At 33.4% G+C, this 24,931-nt stretch overlaps 2 protein-coding genes across 2 annotated transcripts; one reads left to right on the top strand and one right to left on the bottom strand.

Annotated features, from left to right (window-relative positions):
- Positions 1-532: 532 nt before the first annotated feature.
- On the bottom strand, positions 533-24,677 carry LOC132725125 (uncharacterized). Its single transcript, XM_060710205.1, has 5 exons — positions 24,401-24,677; positions 19,886-19,975; positions 4,664-4,842; positions 4,305-4,419; positions 533-997 (listed from the first exon to the last, which is right to left on the bottom strand). The coding sequence occupies exons 1-5, from the start codon at positions 24,675-24,677 to the stop codon at positions 594-596; spliced, it is 1,065 nt and encodes a 354-aa protein (XP_060566188.1). The 3' UTR covers positions 533-593.
- LOC132725127 (uncharacterized) lies at positions 6,067-15,172 on the top strand. Its single transcript, XM_060710206.1, has 4 exons — positions 6,067-7,017; positions 8,112-13,701; positions 14,073-14,228; positions 14,435-15,172. The coding sequence occupies exons 2-4, from the start codon at positions 9,854-9,856 to the stop codon at positions 14,628-14,630; spliced, it is 4,200 nt and encodes a 1,399-aa protein (XP_060566189.1). The 5' UTR covers positions 6,067-7,017; positions 8,112-9,853; the 3' UTR covers positions 14,631-15,172.
- Positions 24,678-24,931: the final 254 nt, after the last annotated feature.

Consider the following 24,931-nt stretch of genomic DNA (forward strand, 5'->3'; position numbering starts at 1 on the left):
AAAAAAGAAAGGGCCATAATTAGGTCAAATATTATCCAATCGCAAAACCCCGACAATATGCACCTGGGCTGTTGATGACAAAGCTTCTGTGAAAGTTTGGTCAAAATCCGTTGAGAAATGTAGGAGTTGCGCACAGAAGAAATTGTTTGCGTCCACCCGCCCGCCCGCCGACATACCTCAATCTAATAACCAGTTTTTTCCTTTGGAAAACCTGGTTAAAAATTATTTTCTATGAAGACTAAGTCAACTTTTTCAATAAGAAATGGATGCATATATATATGCCCGCCGACATACCTCAATCTAATAACCATTTTTTTCCTTCGGAAAACCTGGTTAAAAAATTATTTTCTATGAAGACTAAGTCAAATTTAATTTAATTTAACTAATGATTACATATAATATGTACAGATATTTGCAGTATATATTTTACATATTCTTCAATGTTTGAAAATTGTTTTATAAGCATAATTATATAATATATATACATGTACATTTGTAATTTCATTCAAGTGTGGTATACAACCTAAATTAAAACATACAGGATCTTTAGTCACTGTTCATCTTTTTATATTTCTGAAACTGCTTATGGACATTTATAAAAGGAAAGTTGTACAATATAAATTAATAAATGCAAGTGAGCGTAAATTGTACGTACGTTTCGAGAAGAATTTTTTTATTCCGGGAAATTCTTCATCCGACGGGTTATACCCGTTTTCTTTCAGAGCTGAATAAAAATCGACTAAATGATTCTCAGAACATTTTTCAAGTATGTCAAGTAGGACTGTAATACCCATTCTTCCGGCATGTTGAAGACTTATTTTCAAGAATTCTTCACCACTAATAACCATCTTTGATAAAAGACTGGCAGCAATATCATTTGCATTTTCAAGTTCCCGAAGAAGTAAATCTCTTTGTTGGCTGGTGAATTTGATAAGAGGTTTGCCACCATTTGGTCTTAAACATTTTCCTGTCATTGATCCTTCTAGTTCTGATAAAACTGAAGAAAAAAATGTTTCATTACGAAGCTTGAAAGTCAAAATGTAATAAATCATAAGATACATGGAAGATACATGGAATTTTATACCAACGAGTAAAATAATTTTTATATTTAATTGATTATACCACATAGCGCGCTTAATATAAGCTTTAAACTTTCGGGGCGTGAAAGACTGTTTTTATTATAACACTTTGTCCATTGTTTATAAACGTTCGACTTCACTGACTGACGAAAATTAATAGAACTTGCAGATGATATATTTTCTATGACCCTTTACCAGTGAAGTATTGAATTTCTTTGACAGTATTACACAGTGACCTTCTTTAGCACTTCAGAAGTTGTTGGTCTCTAATTTTAATCTCATAAACCACTATCAATGTATGTTTAAACATTTATTACTTTTATGTAGTTTGTGTATTACTGATTTCCTTTTCATTTTTGGAAAACATGTATCGTACAAGCTTCTATAATATATTTGTTTACATTGTTTACAATGTAAAATTATTAACAAAATGTTTATAACTACATTGCCAAAGACTGATTATGGTGTGCAGGATAATCTTGTATCCTCTCTGAAAAGTGTGCAAATAATTGCCCTGCAGAAAAAACGTAAAGTTTGTATAATTTGCTGATAATAATATAATGTTATACTCGTAGAAATGAACATTTTCCAAAGCTAAATATCGTAATGACACAGTTACCTTCTTTCGCACTTTAGGAGTGTTTGGTTCCTTATTTCTGTCTCATTAATCACTATATTGATATATGTTTATATAACACATTGGTGACTCTTATGTGGTTCTAGTCTTACCAATTTTCTTTCAATTTCGGAAAAACATGTATCAATTCATACAAGATACTAAGAGGATATTCTTCGTTTTTCGTGAAATATGGAATATATTTTCACGAAACATGATAAAATGCCACATATTTTCACGAGCCGGGACGAAAAAACGAAAAAATAACCTTTTTATTTAATTTCATTTCAAAGAAAAATGGTAACGAACCCCCATGCTTGCTGCAATTGTACAGCGCGCAGTAATAATTATATTACTTATAGTATGCGTCTTGTTTTACACGCGATATTTGACGCTATATTGTGACGTCACATAAACAACTCTTTAAACGTCTGTACAGCGTTAATGACTGAATTAAAGATATTGGTGTTCGGATTTATTTTCTTAGTTAGACAATTTTCTATCATTCTAGATAGTTTTCAAAACAAAATTCAACAAAAAGTTGTTTTGTATTTATCAGATTTTTCAAACAAAATGGCGAAAGAAGTCCCTTAAAATAAATATGAGTTTTGACTCCGCCCACTTTCATATTTATATTTCATATTTATTTTTAAAAAATATGAAATATATTTGACTGATATTAAGAGGATATTTTTTCGTTTGAGTGAAATATGGAATATATTTTCACGAAACATGATAAAATGCCACATATTTTCACGAGCCGGGACGGCGAGTGAAAATATGAGGCATTTTATCATGTTGAGTGAAAATATATACCATATTTCACGAAAAAAGTAAAATAACCTTTTTATTTAATTTCATTATCAAAGAAAAATGGTTATGAACCCCCTTGCCTGCTACGCAACTGCAATTATACAGCGCGCATTAATATAAGTACCGTCTTGTTTTGCACGCGATATTTAGCGCTAGATTGTGACGTCACGTAAACAACTTTTTAAACGTCTGTTAAGCGTTAATGACTGAATAAAAGATATCGGTGTTTGGATTTCTTTTCTTAGTTAGACCAGTTTCTATCATTCTAAATAGATTTCAAAACAAAATTCAACAAAAAAGTTGTTTGTATTTATCAGATTTTTCAAACAACATGGCGAAAGAAGTCCCTTAAAATAAATATGAGTTTTGACTCCGCCCACTTTCATATTTATATTTCATATTTATTTTTAAAAAAATATGAAATATATTTGACTGATATAGCACCATATTTCATAGGTAAAATTAAATAAAGCACCATTTTTTCATGGGTAAAATTAAATAATATCGTATATTTGTTAAAATTGTTCAAAACAAAATAAAAATCATAAAATGTAACAACGAACAGTAAACACATGACTTTATGTGACTTTATAACCTTTGCTATGTACAGTTTAGATCCAAAATTTATACAGTCAGTTTATTGCATATAATTAACTATGTATTGCAGGTTTATTCCTATCGTCTTTTATAACTGTTCTTCGGAATTTTTACACAAGACTTTAAAAGTATGTATATTTTGATTTTATAGTTTCCAAATGAATTCAAAATCACGAAAAAATAGAGTCAAAACAATTTTCAGTGTGATTAATAATATCTGTCATATGTTGCAGTTCGGACCGGAATATCCGTCCCGAGGGGACCCGCCCATTGGGCGGTAACGAGGCTCGCCGAGTTACCGCCCATGGGCGGGTTCCCGAGGGACGGATATTCCGATCCGAACCGCAAACATATGAAAGATATTTTTTCTTGCATATTCTGCCATATTATTTCATATTTAAAATGGTTTACCTCAATATGATATATGTTCATGGAAATTAAAGTCATTTCATCCTATCTATTTTCTTACAATAGCGTATGAACTTACAACTTAAATAACAACGGCGAAATGACGTCATCCTAAGACATATTTCCCTTCTAAAACGACGTCATTTTAACGCGGTTCATTCATAAATGGCGCTAAAATGACGTTGTTGTTTGGCACGCGACTCATCTGGCACCCCCCATGCCAGATGAAATTTCCGGCATGGGTAAAACTCACGGAAACGCCAGTCTGCTATGCAAGAAAAGCTTTTCTTGCATATCAGACTGGCGTTTCCGTGAGTTTTACCCATGCCGGAAATTTCATCTGTCATGGGGGTGCCAGATGAGTCGCGTGTCAAACAACAACGTCATTTTTGCGCGCTTTATGAATGAACCGCGTTAAAATGACGTCGTTTTAGAAGGGAAATATGTGCTAAGGATGACGTCAGTTCGCCGTTGTTATTTAAGTTGTAAGTTCATACGCTATTGTGAGAAAATAGTTATGGATGAAATGACTTTAATTTCCATGAACATATATCATATTGAGGTAAACCATTTTAGATATGAAATAATATGGCAGAATATGCAAGAAAAAATATCTAACATATGTTGGCGGTTCGGATCGGAATATCAGTCCCTCGGGAACCCGCCCATGGGCGGTAACTCGGCAAGCCTCGTTACCGCCCAATGGGCGGGTCCCCTCGGGACGGATATTCCGGTCCGAACCGCAACATGTTATGACAGATATTATTAATGAAACACATGATTTTACAAACCTGTTTTATCGTTTAAAGTTACGCTCTGTAAGTCAATCATCCTCAGAATGTAATAAATTCCTCGGTCGTGTAGATACTGTTTAAAGCCTTCAAGCAATTTTGGGCTAGTCAACACCTTAGATTTAATAATGTATAAATAAAAACGGGATTTGCTTACAAATGGAATGTAAAACTAAATAAAGGCATAGAAGGTGAAGATAGGAATTATATCCATGATTTTCTTAATTTGATATATTATAGAAGGAAAATAATAAATTTCATATACATTTTATTATTGTCTTTTATTAACAAGTTTTGGAATAAAATGGATTACTCTCATTGTGATACATGTACTATTTTAAAGTTGATTATAAACATACCGTTGCGATAAATATGTCAGCATTTCTTTTACGGTTAATGCGAAAATGTTCCCATTGATGAGTAAACAAACCCTTCCTGGACAGGACATTCATCATATCTTCTAGCATGTAATTTTTTCTGAGAAACATAACGGACTTCATTATACGGACTTTGTCGGCTAAAAATGTCTTCTCTTCATCTAAACCGAAAATAAATGTTGCAATATCTTATTTTTTAAAAACAACAACAGCAAAAAAACAACATTTTTACCATAAAAACATTGAACGCACATGATGATTATTCTTTCTTATCATGGTTCAGTTCAAATATATAAGTGAAACATAGAATGCAATCTAATCCATTACATATATACACCTGGAAATAGATTAATTACACCCAGAAATTTATAACTGGTTGTGATTGAAATAACTGACAAGTTTGTCATGAGATGACAACTTAATTGAGCTTGGAAATAGTAATTTGATAAGTAGCAAAACGAATTTAGTAATCATAAACCAGTAAATCTATGAGTTTCTAACCAAGTTATTGAAGCATAAGCAAATGTGTTGTTTTTTACCAAAAATGTTAGTGTTTTATAAGTTAGGTGTTGGAGCGTTTACAAACATTTACTGGTGGATATTTTGGTAAATATTGACGATTATGTAACCTAAAATGACATTATGTAGCCAAATTGTTATATATAAAAAACTTGTGTAACCACCACGTGCCCAAATGATAGCTCCAGCACTTCTCCTCATACAACCAGTAAAGCGTCTAATAGTAAATTTTGCAATTCTTGGTGCAGAGCTTGTTCAAGTTGTTGCGTTGCAGGTTGACAACAGATGGTTCGTACCATTGCCCAAATGAAATTTAAAATTTCCGTTATGGTCATGTCAAAATTGAGGCAAAATGATGGGTGTGATTAACTTATTTTTAGGTGTATATATTGATAACATGTAAAATAATAGAAGAAAAATTTGCAAGCTTCATTATGTAAGGTTCATTATGTAATGAAGCACATATGATCCAAAAGCAAATAAAAAATACTATCAATTAAATCATTCATGGTAAGATTGCAAATTATGGAATATACATGTATTGCACAAAACTATAATTTCTTTAAGTACATAACGCTGCTGAGAGTGTTTCACGCTTGAGTTTAATCACAATTTGTAATTTAGAATCTTCAAATGATTCACAGTGTATAAAAAAAACTTCCTAGCAATGCAACAGATAAATAAAGAAAACGGTGCACGACTAATTGGGTTGTTGCAACATTGAATTACGCGTCATTTGATAGATTTGGCTATATTTTTACGTATTGCCGTTATACAAGGGGGTTAATCCATGCGCGCGCATCCTTAAAGTTCTGATACCGCGAACACTTCATCGGCCGGTATTTCGAAGAAAAACAGGTGGTGTGAAGAAATCAGAAAAGGTATGAATTTAATTTGTTTTGCAAAGAAGATGTCCTAACTTCTAGTTTTTATATACAAAATGTCTTGAAGTAACTCTTTCCTGTTTTGTCAGTATTTCGCGTTGAATGCGATTTTGATTCTGGATAGTGCGTACACCCGGCGTTGAAATGTTACAGAAAATGAGCAAATATCGATTAAACTGGCCGTTTTAAACGGCTGGAAGTTATTCTGTTGTAGAATCCTTTTTAAAAATATATTTTCAACCTTCGTTCCAATTTATTTGTACTAAAAAAGTATTTAAACGCACTTTTTACAGAAAACAGACATTATGATATTGCGTACACTCTAAAATAATCCAGATACTGCGTACACACACTTGTGTTTTTGATACTGCGTACACATAACTATGCTATTGGCGTGTGATTTTGTTTGTTCTTCGTTAGACTTAGAAAATGTTATCAGTTTACGATTGCTTTTAGAAGAATCACTGTACGGGTACATGTATCTTTAAATCACAATGCAGTTATTACTCGCTCATTGATAAAATCATCTTAAAAAGTTTTATTTTTTGTTTCCTTTTTTATTTCTTGATTATTTGTTTTTTAATGTTTAAACTTTATCTACATTACTGGCTTTCTTATTGTAGATACAAAACGTAATCATGAGGCCGAGAAAGTCTAACTTAAGTCTAAACAGACAGAAACAATACTCTGAAAGATTGGAGAGGAAAATACGTAGAATAAAAAAGACTAATTTCAACATTAACTTTCATCTGATCAATCAATATCAACACGACGGGAACTTGTTATCACCTACAAAAATGAACTACGAAAAACGATCAAAACGAAGTCGAGTTCTACCACCAAGGGTTTGTCGTTTTGCCTCAACACCCAGTAAATCACCAGCTTTGAAAAGATACAGAGTATCTGCGTCACCTTTTCATAAACAACAGAATGGTACAGTCAGGACTCATTACAACGACACTTTTGGTACCCAAATGATATGTCAGTATATCGAATTTGTCAGTATATTGAATTTCATCATTCATCATGTAATGATATGCTTATTCACTGGTATCTGAACATTATGTATTTAGATCTAGAATAAACATCTATTATAATGAAAAAGAGTTTTAGTTAAAATAGTTAAAGATTGATATGAAAATGATAAAACTTTATAAAATAAAAAACACATACAATGATAGGACTTTTAAAAGTTAAACCTTAAAAAAGTGATTGTACACTGTTTGTTGACTTGTCAATTAACGAAAAATTTCTTTGATACTTTTTACTTTCTTTATATGAAATGATTTCGTTTTTTTTTGTTCAAAAGTTAAATTAGTCCGTTGACGTTTAGCAGGAGGTTCTGCCATTATTTAAATAAAAAAGTCACAAGTTGGCAAGTGTAACATAATTCAGCTGACAACAACACATTGGTATTGTAATAAGGCGTAACAATCAACTGACCAAGCTACAATACCTGTTTTAACACCTTGCGACATTCGTTCACGGCTCAATAATACGCGCGCTTGACTGACCAAGTGTCAGTTTAACGGGTACTGATTGTATAGAAAATAAGATGTTTGGTTTCCAATTTTATTGTATCGGAGTCGGAATACGAATTTTCCGTTATAAAGGATTATAATAACGTTGAAAAAATTTGGTTCCCATCAATTCACTGTCATTATTTGAATTTGTCAGTATAATGGATTCCGTTGTATTGAGTCCTGACTGTATATATATTTTCAATCTATGTAAGCATATGTATCAATTGGTATAGAATAGAGAAAATGTAAATCTACAGAGAACGTCTAAAACCTCAAAAGTTACAGTGTTACAGTCTCGGTTTAAGTGAGCCTGTCCATGGACGAAACTTAAAGCTCTGGAAAGTTCCAACAAGTTCGTTGTCTTTTACATGTAATACACTGTTACTATACTAGTAATTGTAAGTTGCAGAATGTTGAAAAGAAAAAAAGATAATAAATTAAGCTTTTATTTATAATATTCAGCATTTCTACAGCTTTTTATCAGATAGTCTATTTTTTCTCCAGGCATAACAGTAGAAGAATCAGCACATTGTAAACAAATATCAGCATGTAAACTTAGAAGATTGAAACCAGCCAAACTATCGTTTCAGAGTTTACAGACAAAAGGTAAATCTCATAAAAACTTAAACAAACAAAACAACAAACAAAAACTAACGGACATTATGTTTGTATTTTGTTATATATGTCATGTAATTTTAATGTATCTAATTATTCCTATACACAATGTAGCTTTTATGTAATTTTGTATATTTGAACATATTTAACATGTGAACTATTAAAAGAAAATCATGTTCTATTGCACTGTTTAAACAATTTTACATAACATTATTATTGCAGATGAAATTAAGACGGACCAGACCTTGGATGATCTCGATAACATTCTGTGTTTAGAAGTTGCAGCACCGGATGAAGGAAATTCAAACACGACAGGTTGGTTATTCAAAATATTTGTGTTTATTACATGGTATTTGTGGAAACGGTACAGTAAGTGAAGTAAGACATTAAGTAAGATGTGGTTGATTGTTTAAATTATATTTTATAGTATAATATTTTACTATTACATGTTTTCCTGTGTGCATGTAATTTCAGGAAATTCGTATGAGACAGCAAGCAATGATAAACTGTTTGCAGCTACTAAAGTAAATGAAAGGCAACCAGTCAAATCATCAGTCCAGACCTCCCAAGCAAAGAAAGGTGAATTCCGTTTTATAGCGATTACATCTTTCATTTATTCATTGCCAAATTTGTGTTATTTATTACATACTTTGTTAATATCACTTGTAATGCTTTAGAACTGTGAATTTGTAGAATCATTCTCATTATCTATTATAATGGGAACCAGCCTGTGGTATATTTTAACAACGGACGGGAGTTTAAAACGGTTTAGCGGGAATCATTATAAGCTTATGATTATACGAGATACATGCACTATTGAAATATGAATGAAGGCCTGGTCTTTTTACAACAGGGTGCTAGCTGCTTGTTGAGATAAAGTTTACATTCAATTAGGACATGCTTTTTTATCTTCACTTTTCTGAAACTTTGAAAACTGCCAGCGTCGCACAAAGTCGCACAGCCATGTTTGAATACATGTTTGATCTGAAATTTGGTTCCAGTGTATACATCATGTACATTGAAAATTGACAAAAAAAAATGTATGCGCAAAATATAGACAAACAAACAAGCTGAACGCTTAATGTTTAATGGTAATTTCATATCAATTATTTAGCGCCATTCTGGAAAAAATCGAGGTGAAATAATATAAAAAAATACGTGGATATACTTCTGTTGTGAAGTGTCTTTTTTAAAAAAAATGTATATTTCAATTGTGCTTCTCACTTGCCAATTTATTTTACATATTCACATTATAGTGCGAATAATAAAGCAATTTCACATTTTTTTTATTCCACTAATTAAACACTTTCACAATTCATATCAAATGACGTTTCTTCGTACGACGTTATTTATAAACTGACTGATATCTTAGCTTGCAGTTTCTATCCTTTATCTGAACGGGAAACAAAAATATGTTTCTCATTCAGTTTCAAGCAGTTTGATATGACTTCTTTTTCACTTATATTTTTCAAGAATTTTAGCCCGAAGAGTATAGTATAATATAAAAAAGTGATCATTACCTTATTTTATGTCGATTTTTTATTATAGATGACAAATCAAGTGATGTTGGATCAGTGCTTGACAATAATCATGATCTTTCTGACGATATAAGAGATACAGATTTACATGATATGATGGAATTAGCTCCTTATGTCATTGAGGTATTGCGCAAAAATGACTTGGACAACGTGTTTTTGATGTTTTTCCGACAAGTACACAATAAGCCTGACTCGGTTAAAAATATTGCATTCCTTCTATGGGCTGAGGTGGTTAGATGGTTTCACCAGAATACAAGTGTAACTATGAGATACATGGACAAGACAAAGATGTTTTGGAAATTAGGATGGCAACTCTTCGGTGGAAAATTTCTACGATTTATGTCTGGTTACAAAAATGAATATCAATATGTATCTGGTGACATTGAAAAGGGCATATATAACCCTGCTGATTCAGAAGTAAATTTTGCGGTACCTGATTCGAAAATCTTACGGAATTTCAAGCCATATGGAAGTAATTTTACATGCAAAGGGGTACGAAAACCCGGTATTTTTGAAGATGTTATTGAGAAAATATCGCCAGCACTTTTGAGTACATCTTGCTGTCTAACTTTCGATGGTAAAAAGTTGAAACAAGGACTGACTGAAGCCTCCGGAGATATAGATCTCCTTGGGTTTGAAGAAGGTCCATCATTAAATGATAGACTTAGTGAACTGAACTCTGAATTGGAAAAACAACAAAATGTTATTGACAAGCTGAAAGAGTCTTCGGAAACCGTGCAGGAACGGATGAACGTAAATTTAAAAACGGATCTAAAGCAGAAATATAAACTTATCTCAACGTATATTCAAGAAATTAATGAAATAAAGGAAAAAAAAGAGTATGCACTAAATAAGTTCATGGAACGCGGCGGTAAAGATTGGAGGCAAAGTAAATTTACATATGTTATAAGTGCAATCCAAGCATTCCTGTTTGACATTCAAAAATTTATTTCCAATGCAACTGATATGTTAGAAATAATAAGTAGAAAGCTAGTCGTTATGCAAGGATCGCAGGCTTTTTATATAACCAGACCGTCTGTTGATCGCGATGATTTGAGAAACTGGATAGAAATTCCGGAAGCATCTGGTGAAATCGAAGACCCAAGAAAAATAAAACAACAGAGCACCAATTGGTTTAACATTAGAAGAAAAGCTAAAATAACTGGGAGTACAATTTACAAAGCGATTGGGTTAGAAGGTCTTAAGCAGCAAAAAGAACACTTTGAAAAAGTTATTTGTGGTATTGACGAACCTATGCCAAACGATTTCGTTAAAAATGCTATGGAACATGGATCTAACAATGAGAAAAATGCCGTCGCCACGCTGGTTGGTAAATTCTTGCCTGTTTTTATGCCAGAGTTTCAGTATCAGGAGGAAGGATGTGTAGTTATTGAGGACACTGAAGGTAGTGTGTTCATGGTAGTATCTCCGGACGGAAGTCTTCGTAAGGCAACGGCCCTTCAATCACACCAAAAGAAAGTTGAAGCCGCTATTGAGATAAAATGCCCTGTCAGAAAAGTGCACACACGAATTCCAGATAGATACTACCTTCAGTGCTTATCAGAAATGGAGGCTTTAGAAGTAGAATACCTTATCTTTGTTTCCTGGACTGAAAACACATCAAACATATTCAAAATAAAACGGGATAGTCGAGTGTTGGCGATGGCATCTAAATTGGCATATTCTTTGTATGCGTGTGACAAACCTAAAAAACCGACAAAGTTGCCCGAAGAATTGTCTGAAATAAGAAAAGTGATTAAGGCCAAAATAAAAGAGGTAGAATACCTAGGCCAGTTCAAATCTCTTAAAATAAACACAAAAACGAACGGAGAAGATAACTATTCATCAGAAAATGTGGAAAATGATACCAGTCAGTTGAATAGTGTTAATATCTACATAAGAATTTCAGATATAACAAGACAATGCTACCAACTAAAGCGACAAAAAGCGACAGAAGCTTTAGTATTTCTATGTTGCGATCTTGACCGAACGTGTTCTCAAAATCAAATTATGTGGTCTCCAGTTTGCTGGTGCCCGAAAGGATACTGTTTAACAACAAATACCGTACGCAACTTGATGGAGGTGGTTCTTGACAAATGTTGCAAGGTTGGCATTCATGTTCCATGTTGTTCGTTTGACGGTCAGTGGCATAATATTGCTGTCAGAAGTGTCAAAGGGAAACCATTGACGATAATCCAATTGCAAAAAGACGTTTGGAAAGAAACACAATCTTTAAAGGCAGGTGAGATACAAAAGATATTAAAGGAGGCTGAAAATATACCACAATGGCGTTGGGAACACAGACTACGGAAACAAAAAGGCAGATACGTGAATACACAGATAATAATTTGCACAAACGGGGGACTACGACTTCCAGAAACACCCAACAAAGGATGGCCAACCAAATCTTCCAAGAAAAAGGAACAACAAACCGAAGAGGAAGCATTATCAACAATACCAAACTTGGCCGAGATAGTATCTGAAAACGTTATTGATAGTGCCATTGGTTCATCGAGAAGTACTTCAGTTCTTCAGTGCAATTCCGATTTAGAAGTAGCAGAGGAAATTGCAACATGTAACGTACACGAAGACAACTGGGCTGAAATTTTACAAGACATGCAATCAGAGGAGACAAGTAAGGTAAATAGTTGCGAATTAAGAAGAGATGCTGAAATAGATTTGACCGAGGTTTATAAGGTTATGGTAGATGAGAGAAATGAAACTGTTGAAGACTGTGTTATGGAAACAGAAATTAATCGCAAAGAGACAAACCAATTTAATGCGAAAGATTATAAGGCAATCATTCAGCTCCTGAAAAGTGACAAAGATGCAAACAAGACAGGAAAATGGGACGATAAAACAGAATTTGATGTGGAAAGAATTTTGCAAAATAGAACATCGCTTGCAAGTGTCCGAGATGTAGATATAAGAGTTATAGTCCGCTATCTTAAGAAAGTGAAAAACTTTAAACTGAAAGAGAGTGGCACAAAAGCTAACAAAATAAAGGCAATATTTGAAGTCATTGATGTTCAAACTATTGACTTGTGTCCAGTATCCAATAACTTACACACAAGTGAGAAAAGAAGTCTAAAACCTGTCCAAAGGCTGTCAACACTAGCATTTAAATCTTTGAAGAATGTACCAAAATCAGTGATAAATATCGCATGTGCAGAATATTTGTGGCCCGACAAACTAAATAGTTGGCGCTCTCATAGCCCTATCAAACAAAATATGAAAATCGATGGATTGGATACGTCATATTCTTGGTTTTATGTACCTGAGTTAGTAGACAGCAGAAATCAACTTGAAGTTCGATGTATAGACTCTACACACCTATTGACTAGGACTAGGCGAAAAACTTGTCACGGTGGAATCGAAGGGCTTGATAATAAGCCGTGGTTAAAAGTTGCAAAACAGGGAAAAACACTCCTAACACCAGTTATGGTTGAAGACATCGTTGATTCAATGTCTATGTCAATGGCAGTTACGCATTTCAGCAAACCGGTAAAAAATGCGATGCGAGAAAATGGTGACTTTGAGGCTGCATCATTATGTGAATGTGTGATGGATTGGTGGCATGCTGAAGATGACCCAGGTTTGGATGCAATCGAAAGGTTAAAATTGCGAATGAAACTTCGAAGAAGACTTCTTAGAGATGTTGACTTCGGGTCATTCCCACCACCAGGTTGTTATGTGAAAGGATGGCCCTGTCAGCTTTGGGAAGCTTTAGTTGCAGGGATAGACGCAAAAGCACAGTTATATGCTTTAACAAAGTCCGAAACATATAATACGCGAGCATTTAGTTCTATGATGGGTGAAACCTTCTTTGCTGAACTTACAAATCAAGACAGAGGTTCGCATGGCACAGTCACTGCTGAGGATTTCGGTAGATATATCTATCGCACTATTGAGCAAATGCAAATTAGACTAGATCAAAATAGGTAAGCTTTTTTTATCAACCTATATTAAAGGCTGGCATGAATTCAAAACTGTAAATGTGCATATTATAAAAGTTGCTACTAAACAGATATCAATTTAGATTTCAGGAAATATCATTTAATTAAAATTAAGTTGTGATTGAATCATAATAATTACTTTTTGATGATTTTTAATAATTTATTTGGGCCGTTAATGCTGTGTTTCTTTTAATCTTTATTTGTAATTAAGGGATTTTTTTATCAAATTCACACAGGACTTTGACAAAAAATCTTGAACAAAAAAGTAAGTTTTCTTAGAAATGAATCTTCGGTAAGCGATCTATGGCCCCTATGACCCTTTTGTTTCACATATCTTTACTGATGATTCTTTTCAGGAGTTTTGTGTACAGAACATCAGCAAAGACACCGTATAGACTGGTAGACAGATCTGATTTTTTCTTCAATTCAGTAGCCGATACTTCTGTGAATCAGCACCAAGATAATAATGTGACTATTTTGAAAACACCATTTATAACTGCGATATCTCCAAGGTAATTTCTTAAAATGTATATTTAACATCTTTCCAAAAGGCAAACAATCACCTTTTTCTTTTGTCAAAGCTTCACCGTTATGTTGATGTTCACTATTACCAATTTTACTTAAGTGTATTATTGTTCTTTCTTTATTTATTTCTTTCATTTTTGCTGTAAATACATGAATAATGTGAATAAACATAGGTTTTTGCATCTTCTTTTAGAAACCATTTCTTTGATAGCGAAGAACGGAAGAGATTAAAAGGGAAAAAAAGAGAAGCAACCGTTTCTAAAGATAGGAACGCAGTGCAGAAGGGCAGTCTTGGTGTACGATGGGAGAGAGCACGACGGAACGAATCAAAAATGTTATTGTCTGACCGCATGGGGATAACCCACAAAGAACAAGGAAACCTCGTTTGAAAATATCCTATAGATTAAGAAATATAAAGGCAATGTTTCATAAAAACACCTTAAAGACTATTGGTTTGTCGAATCATGATAATAAGTTTTCGAATGATATGATAACGAAATGTATATTAAGTGTACAATGATAAACAGATATTCGAGTTGGATCGCGAGAACTATCTGCATGGACATAACCGAAGTTATTTATAGAAATACAACGTAATGGAAGACTATTATGAACAAGTATTTTATCATGGTAATGTACATCTCCATCTTCAAGTGTTCATAACATCATTTAAATATGTTGATTTATTAATTTTGTTTGTTTTACTTATTTGTATGAATAAAAATATTTAACAACACATTGTTATTGCTTGGGTTCCGGCCCTTTATTCATAACATAACAAAAGTAAAATATAAAAAGAAAATAACAATCTTACACTGTTCCATTACAATAAAAAAAACAATTTGCAGAGATAGCCGTATAAGTATATAAAAGTAACAGCATTCACATTAAAATATTTAACTTGCTGAAAATATTAAATAAAAACGAGCCGTTTCTTCATAATTCATCTTTTTTCTCTTGGTTTCCTTATATATGCATTTGCTAATGATTTCGATATACCAGTTCAAATGTATATCTCTGTTTGGCAAAGAAAAAATAAGTTCAGAAAGCTAGGGTCTTCATACAAAAATACATTATGTTTTAAACTAGAGAAAAAATATAAAATGGAATATATCAAAAACATTCCATGACTGAAACTTGTGACTTGAGTTTTGATATAGAATACAAACATTTCAAATACAAACACAATTAATGAAATACTTCAAAAGTTATGCTGCGTACTATTTGTGTACGGACGGAAAACGCCATCTTATTAAGTCCCGACAGTGGAAATCAATAAAATCTGTAAAAAAAAGCATTTTCTTAATTTTTCTTGATTACGAATAAAATCAAATTGTGGATAAAAACGATTATTAAGTTTAATAGTCCAAAAAAAATTTAAAATAAATTTTGGAAATATTGTTTACTGATGAACTAACTTTTTCATCAAATACCAATACCCCATTAAAATATAAGCCTATCCGTTTCTTCCGTAAAAACAATTGATCTTTAAATATTTGTTTTAAATTTTACTAGGTAAAATTCTAGAAACTTAAAAATAGAAAAAAATATTATAAAAGATAATGAGAACAAACTTCTCATTTCTTAAATTTCTAAAATTTTCATACTTTATATGATAACAATCAGAAACCCAATTTATGTTTCCATGATCCATGGACAAAAAACATTGGTAAATTAAATAACACAAGAAAATAGCCATATATTTGTAACTTGAACTAAAAAATGGTTTGCAAGCAAGTTATTTTTTTGGAAAATGCGTTGTCATGTTCTACGAACTTTTAACTGTGTTTTCCTTTTTTCATGTGTTCCTTAAGAGTTTTGGTATTACTGAAATAAGCTTTTTTACAAATACTTGCACTTGAACAGGATCTTTTACTTGCATATGAGAGATGGGACGAAATAGCTGCTTTGCCTTGGAAATTTTTTTCCAACAATGTTCACAAAATGTTAAATTCATTCCCTTCCCGTGCAATTTTGGAGTGTCTGTAAAAGATTGCAATTTAACCTGAAATGCCCTTTGCCACACTTCTCCAAAACCATTTATGACGTTTTCTATTATCGTTGCTTATTCTTTGTGATCACTAAGATCTTTAATTATTTAGAGAAGGCCAAAACCACACATTCGATTCACAATTTGAATTCCTTTGTTTGGCTCTTTCTTTGTTCATTGCGGTTTTTTAAATCATGAGATGTCTTGAACGATTTGCCACACTTTACATTGGTACTTGCGTTCAGAGGAATTGTGACCGCTTGCATTGTGTTTTGTAATGGTACTCTGAAAAAGCCCACTGTGACTAACAAATATCCACATTGGTAGGGGGCCATTCTTAGCCGATTGTCGTGCCTCTTTGCTGTCTGAGAGAAGAATTCACTGGCAAAGAATTCACCAAACAAAAATCGGACCACCACATTCCATTTTCTGAAATAAGAATAAAATTTGACTGTAAGAAATTAATTTATTTTGAAAATGTAGAGTATAAAAAAAATGATCAAGATAGACAATTATTCACCATGCAGGTTAATACATAAATACCGTAACAATTTGCCCATAAATAAAATGTTAATTCTAAACCCCATTTTCTAGAATGTAGAATTTTAAAAATAAATTCTTTCCCAAACCCGGGAACACCCATGCCAAAAACCCCCGCTTTATCCATTTTATAAACATTAGACTTGCTTCGAATAAAATGTTACTTTCTAGGCAATTGCATAAGTTATGTGTCGCGCCAGGTATCTGGAATATTTTAGAGTGTACGCAATATCATAATGTCTTTTTTCTGTAAAAAAAAGTGGCGTTTAAATTTACTTTTTTTAGTTACCAAAATGAATTGGAACGAAGGTTGAAAAATATTTTTTTAAAAAAGGATTCTAAACAGAAATAACTTCCAAGCTGGTTTAAAACGCCAGTTTAATCGATTATTTGCTCATTTTCTGTAACATTTCCAACGCCGGGTGTACGCACTATCCAGAATCAAAATCGCATTCAACCGCGCGAAATACTTGACAAAACCGGAAAGATTACTTCAAGACATTTTTGTATTTAATAAAAACTAAGAAGTTAGGACATCTTCTTTGCAAAACAAATTAAATTCATACCTTTCTGATTTCTTCCAACCACCAAAACCTGTTTTTCCCTTCGAAATACCCCGGCCCGATTGAAAGTGTGGCCCGCCCGGTATCAAACTTTAAAAGGATGGCGCGCGCATGGGATTAACCCCCTTGTTATAAATTTCTGAATAAAACGACAGTGTTTGAATAAGTGAATATCTTAAAGGTACGTATATACTTTAAATATACAATAAAAAACGTACACTGACAGACCAATTTGTCCAGAAATAACCAAGTAAGATAAATAGTCCAATTGTAAACAGTTGAGCCTGATAATTTCTTCAAATTATTTTCACTAAAATCTACGTTTAACGTCTATTTTGTGGACGGGCAGGGGAAATAACATACTTCCCTAATCGAAAATGAATTTCCATTGTCAAAAATTTTTTAAAAATTTCTTATCAAAATTTGCACACAATGATAGGGGTTAATGTTTTTTACCATATTACTTGGTTATTTTAACAGCATTTTCCTTACAAAAAAACCGAAACATTTTGGCGGCATGGGAAACTCTACATAGGGGAAAAAAGAAACTTACTATGGGAACAGAAAATTTAAAATGCAAGTAGCGACATTTTTTTTGGACCATTTGATCTAATCTTGTGGAATGACCTACTGTTAAGCAGCCAGATGCAAAGTTAGATATGAGAAACTTATTTGACATTTTTCTTATTATTTCTAGAACAAGGATATAGACTTGACCAATCAGAATATATCATGCTTGAACAATTACTTCTCTTCCTAAATAAAAGCTTTAGATTAAACATATCAGCGTATTTACAAACCTCGTCTAACAGAAAGAAAAAGACTGGACAATTAATAAACTTAATGTCGCACAGAAATAGAGACTTTGACAAAATATACTTCGTCTAAAAGAAAGGTAGAAACAATCACTAAATGCTTTGTCCGACAAAAGGAAAAAATGACTGATCAGCAGTTTTAATGTCTTACAAAAGGATAACAACTTAACTAACAAGCATTTTAATGTGTTACATAACGACAAATATCTGACAAATAAATGAATTCTTTTTCATCAAAAGGAAAAAACCTAACTATTCGTCACTTTTATGCGTAACATTAGAATAGAGACTTAACTTAAAGGCATATTAAATGACCAACAGATGGATATAAACAAGAAATGTCATGAATGTCAGTCAGGGTTATCTATTGTTTACACGGTGCTAGAAAAACCTGTCTTATGTAAGACGAATCGCGTGCTTTAATTGACGTCATCCACACGTGCTTTTTATGAATGAATTGCATTCTTAGGTTGACGTCATTTTGCCGTTATGGACGAAGTTGTAAATTCATACGCTCCTATAAGAAAATAGAACTCAATATAATACCAGGTTTGTAATATCTTTTCAAAATATCATTAATATGTAATATCAAGGAAAAATAATCAAACACTTGATGTCTAAACAGAATGATAAACTTTTGAGCTGTCAATACATTCTCTGTTAAGGCTTGAATAACAATAATATATTTCGTATAACAATCGGGTGAAGATTTGAATATGAAGTACAATAAATACCTGACAGAAAAAGAGAAACTCGAATAGTAACTACATTCTTTGTCTTAAAAAAGGATCAATACATGACCAATCAGAAATGTCATTGTCAGACAATCAACATACAATATATATAACAGGATAAAACTTTACCCTTTGCTATATCCTTTGTCGAAATGAGAATAGAGAACTGACCAATTAGCATATTTTATGCCTTATATTAGGAAGAAACTACAGTTGTCAGCATATTTTAAGTGAATTGGTCTATAAAGACGGGTCTTTTATAGAATAAATAATAATAATGATAGTACTGAATATCATACATGACCTCAAAATACAAAATAATTTTATATGGACGTAATTGGTAGTTGTAGGAAACATGGTTCGATATAGAAGATGACAAATTATTCAAATTATTTTTCAATATCTAACTGACTATACTAAATAATTATATGAACTTAAGCAACATTTGATTCAAAAAATTTCTAAACGAATATCTAAATGAATAATTTGTTTTGTTTAAGATATTTGAAACTGATACAAAATATGCCTTTGCTGAACAATCTATTTTATAGTCTTACAAATGTGTTTTCTTTTGACTATCAACATATCAAATTATCAACAGGAAGATGAAAAATCTTCAATCCCTATATTTCATGTATAACAGTCATCATATTGCACATGTTAAAGGAAAGTTGAATTTGAAAAAAAAATGGAATATATGAAAGATAGTTGAGAAGAATGTAAACACTTTATATAATAACATATTGTTTTCCATTAGGATTGCAACTGTATGAGTTGAACTTCAAATCAAACTCTTCACCAAGATATTTTAATATATGTACCTGGGATTTCGATAATCATATTACTTTTTTATTTTCAAGCATTATTTCACATCTTAAATGGATCTTGGTCAAAATATTTAAAATAAATGATAGGTATATATCTTGCAGCTTAACCACAACTTTCGTATTCAATGCATTATTCAGTAAATTCTATCAAATACTTTAATCTAATTTCACGTACCCGGCAATGAGTGTAAATCGTCAATTGATGTCATCTCATAGGTACTCTCCGCCGTGCTAGTCCCTTTTGCAACTGTTACGTCACTGGAGACTTATAAACAAGAAGCATTCACTCATTACAATGAATAAAAAATTAAACTTTATTAAAAATATAAAATAATCTTCTCCATTCTACGTATTTGAGGTAAAAATCTTTGAAATTTCAAAATAAATTATAACTCTTAATATTTTGCCCCGTTTAATATTATAATGGCTATCAAATCAGACAAACGTGCGTATGTTTTTATTTTTTTAAAACTGATTGAAAAATACTATTTAAAACCTGATTATTTCATATGTTCTATTATTTACGGAAGCGTCCTGGTGCCAAACCATAATGTTCTATAAAAAAAAATAAACTCCTACGCAGGAGATAAAAAAGCCTAGGACTTTATAACTCCTACGTAGGACTTTATAACTCCTACGTAGGAGATAAAAAAAATCCTAATTAGGAGTTTGTAACTCCTACGTAGAACTTTTAAACTCCTACGTAAGACTTTGTAAGTCCTACGTAGGACTTTGTAACTCCTACGTAGGACTTTATAACTCCTACGTAGGAGATAAAAAAGCCTAATTAGGAGTTTGTAACTCCTACGTAGGACTTTTAAACTCCTACGTAGGACTTTATAACTCCTACGTAGGACTTTATAACTCCTACGTAGGAGATAAAAAAGCTTAATTAGGGGTTTGTAACTCCTACGTAGGACTTCATGTTTCTAAATTCGAAATTTTACTATTTCATGTTTGAATGTTGAATTCTGCTTAAGCCGGTGCTAGGGGGCGTGGACGGTAACTTGCACTTTCCAGTACCGTCCATGAACAGGCTCAATTAAACCGAGCCTGCAACATTCTCAATTTTGCCGTGTTGGGCTTTCTTTAGGGAGTCTGTATTTATCTATTTTATGATCACATCCGTGTTATTTGTGCCGTTTAGTGGCTGTAAAAAGTTTCCCCGTACATTTAATCAATGATATGTTATATTTTCGATCCTTGAAGTTCGTTCAGCACGACATTATTGTTGTGCTTGTGGTTTTTTTTAGTTTTCAACTTTTTCGGCATTTTTTCTAGTTGGGTGGTTCCAATATTCCCTAACTTGAATAATGATGAATAACCCTTGGGATATGTTGCCTGCTTTTTAAATTTGTCTTTTGGACGTCTTTATCTGTGATACGCAGCTTCATAACCTCTGATCCCCTTTCAAAATACCATTTTATTTAGTTCCGCCCATTGTTTTCTCGTTTAGGGCACACGCTTTTTATTACTTGGGGACCATACGCCGCTTTTCATGGAATGGCACGGAAGTGTCACATTGAAGGTTCCAAGAAAACCACGCCGTATGAACACATCTGCGGATGTTTTCTAAATTTCGAAAAATTTTACTGAATTTCATGTTTGAATGTTGAATTCTACTTAAGCCGGTGCTAGGGGGCGTGGACGGTAACTTGCACTTTCAAGTACCGTCCATGAACAGGCTCAATTAAACCGAGCCTGCAACATTCTCAATTTTGCCGTGTTGGGCTTTCTTTAGGGATTCTGTATTTATCTATTTTGTAACTCCTACGTAGGACTTTTAAACTCCTACGGAGGACTTTATAACTCCTACGTAGGATACATATCAAAGTACTGAAAGCACAGAGTTCGACGAACATGTATGCTAGAGTATAACTTAAGATAGCATATTATGTAGGAAAAAAAATTATATGATCCGCGCCATGACAAAACCAACATAGTGCATTTGCGACCAGCATGGATCCAGACCAGCCTGCGCATCCTCGCAGACTGATCAGGATCCATGCTGTTCGCTTACAAACCCTATTACAAATAGAGAAACTGATAGCGAATAGCATGGATCCTGATCAGACTGCGCGTGTGCGCAGGCTGGTCTGGATCCATGCTGGTCGCAAACGCACTATGTTGGTTTTGTCATGGCGCGGCTCATATGTTTCAAGTTGTTATTGTGCAAGCCGCTTTTGTAAATACCTTAAGTCTGTAGCCAGATATGATTTTGTCATTCTCTGCATATATTAAACGATGATTCTGTATTATGTACGTTTAGTTATATTTATTATACACAGGTACACAAAATGTATGGGTTAAACTTTGTTCAAACTAGGATATACAATGTAATTCATTATTAAACATATGCATGCATAGTGCTCCGCAAACCGTTATCTTCTTAAACTTTACGGAGCAGGAACAAGACACTTCACTACTCCCCCTGCCCCCAATAAGGATTTAATCATTTGCAACGGCCGAAAATGGATAAATTGCTCGTTTTGTTCAGCTAGTTCGTATGGGAAACGTAATCGTTAAAGCCATTTAAAATTTTGATATATATGCTTGTTGTCGAGTAAGTTTTTTTCGAATAGCTGTAAAGCAATTTTTCGGGATACATCGCCAATGCTTACAGACACCTCACCCTAAGACACTGTACACATCTAGAAACCTGAGACACTTTATTAAAGGGTGAAGTGTGGCGGCATGGCCGTGTGACTAGAAGCCTAATGATCGCTAGCCGCATGGGTTCAAACCCCGTTAGGCGCAAGCCGTTGAATCCTTGAGCAAACTTAAGAAACTTTACTCTCATTGCCAAGTAGATACTGGTTAGTTCAGGAACGGATTCGAAAGTGTGTCTATAAGCTTATAGCTTCCTACACAATCAAACTTAAATAAATTCTGTTTGAACCAAAGGTGAAATGTCCTCTATATTAAAGATTTGAAATTTCGGCCGGGGGGTGGGGGGTGGGGTAAAGTGTCTTGTTCCTTCGCCATATACCGGTCCGGAATGTTGAGATTTGCAAAGCATTCTATATGCATTTTTTATAAAAACATAAAGTCCTACGTAGGAGATACAAACTCCTAATTAGAATTTTTTTATCTCCTACGTAGGAGTTATAAAGTCCTACGTAGGAGTTAAAAAATCCTACGTAGGAGTTTAAAAGTCCTGCGTAGGTGTTATAAACTCCTAATTAGGCTTTTTTATCTCCTACATAGGAGTTATAAAGTCCTATGTAGGAGTTATAAAGTCCAACGTAGGACTTTGTAAGCCCTACGTAGGACTTTATAACTCCTACGTAGGACTTACAACGTTTGAAAGTCTTACGTAGGAGTTACAAACTCCTAATTAGGCTTTTTATGCCCCCACAATGTGGGGGCATATAGCGTTGCACTTGTCCGTCCGTCAGTCCGCACTCACAGGACAGTAATTATGTGGCTAGAGGGACAATAGGTAACTGTTCTTTCTCTTTGATGTCATTCATTCCGTAATGCTTTTATGTGGCTATTTTCTTTTATGTGGCTAAAAAGAACAAAAGAGAGAGCAATGGAGTAGCCACATAATTACTCTCCTGTTAGAACGTCCGTCCGTCAGTCCGTCCGTCCGTCCGTACGTCCCGAAATCTTGTGAACGCAACTCCTCTTAAACCGGATGGCAGATTTTGCTTAAACTTACAGGGATGAACAACCTTAATGTGTAGATGGTAGTAAACGAAGGAATTTTTGCTGCGACCAAATTTAACAGAATTATGGACCTTTGTTGATTTTTTCACTATATACTACCGGTGTGTAAAATTTTGTGAACGCAACTCCTCTTAAACCGGATGGCGGATTTTGCTTAAACATCCAGGGATGAACAACCTTAATGTGTAGATGGTAGTAAAGGAAGGAATTTTTGCTGCGACCAAATTTAAAAATTATGGCCCTTTGTTGATTTTTTCACTATATACTATGTAGAAATTTTGTGAACGCAACTCCTCTTAAACCGTATGGCAGATTTTGCGTAAATTTACAGGGATGAACAACCTTAATGTGTAGATGGTAGTAAAGGAAGGAACTTTCGCTGCGACCAAATTTAAGAGAATGATGGCCCTTTGTTGATTTTTTCACTATATACTATGTAAAATTTTGTGAACGCAACTCCTCTTAAACAGGATGGCAGATTTTGCTTAAACATCCAGGGATGAACAACCTTAATGTGTAGATGGTAGTAAAGGAAGGAATTTTTGCTGCGATTAAATTTAACAGAATTATGGCCCTTTGTTGATTTTTAGTTTTCAATTTGTGGCACATGTAGTCAAAAAAATATTTGACCTAGAGACATTAGATTGACAGAACAGTGGCGTGTGGACACATTTCTAGTTTATCTCTTACGTAGGAGTTTATTTTTTATAGAACATTATGCATTGGCACCAGGACGCTTCCGTAATTATTGCAACCGACAATGAGTGTAACTCATTCTTTGATGTCATCGCATAGATACTCTCCGGCGTTTCAGTCTCTTTAGCAACTGTAACTGCGCTGGAAACTTTGAAAGTAGAAGCATTTTACGCATATAAACTGACGTTTTCATTCTATGTATTTGATGTAAAATTCTTTAAATTTTCATCTTAAATCTTTTCCTCGCCTGACATTATAATGACTTTCAAATGAGACAAATATTGCTATTTTAAAAAACTGATTGAAAAGTACTTTTCCAAACCTGATTCTTCTAAAGCTTCTAGCATAGCACCGACATCCATAGATGCTTTGAGAGTAATATCACCGCCATGATGACGTGAGAATGAGTCAGCAACCTTCTTCAAGCTGTCCGAGAATTGCTTTCCATGGAATGATTGTAGCATTAGAGGTAAAGCTTCCTCAGATTGTAATTCAATATTCAGAAACAGAGAGGTCTCGCTTTGATTAATTAGTTGTTTTTCTTTGTTTACAGCTGTACGCCTTTTCCCCTTTCCTTGGTTTTTGTGAATATGGGTCATAAGGGTGATTTCTTTACGACGTATCGTCGCTCTTCCCCCATTTTTTAGGGTTTCCTTTTTTTTAAAAAAAATGTTATAGGGTGAACAGTACAAAAAAATAATTTTGAAAAGGGGGGATTTTGTATTTTATCATCTTTTTTTATTTAAAACAAAAAATTTAAAAAGTTTTATTTTAGTAAGTTTAAAAAGGAAAGGCAAAAACCCCTTTCCCAAAATCCCAAAAACCCTTTTACATTAATTTTAATACATTTTTT

The sequence above is a fragment of the Ruditapes philippinarum genome, unplaced genomic scaffold (assembly GCF_026571515.1).
Source record: "Ruditapes philippinarum isolate M1 unplaced genomic scaffold, ASM2657151v2 ctg5763_1_1_1_1, whole genome shotgun sequence".
Classification (NCBI taxonomy): Eukaryota; Metazoa; Mollusca; class Bivalvia; order Venerida; family Veneridae; genus Ruditapes; species Ruditapes philippinarum.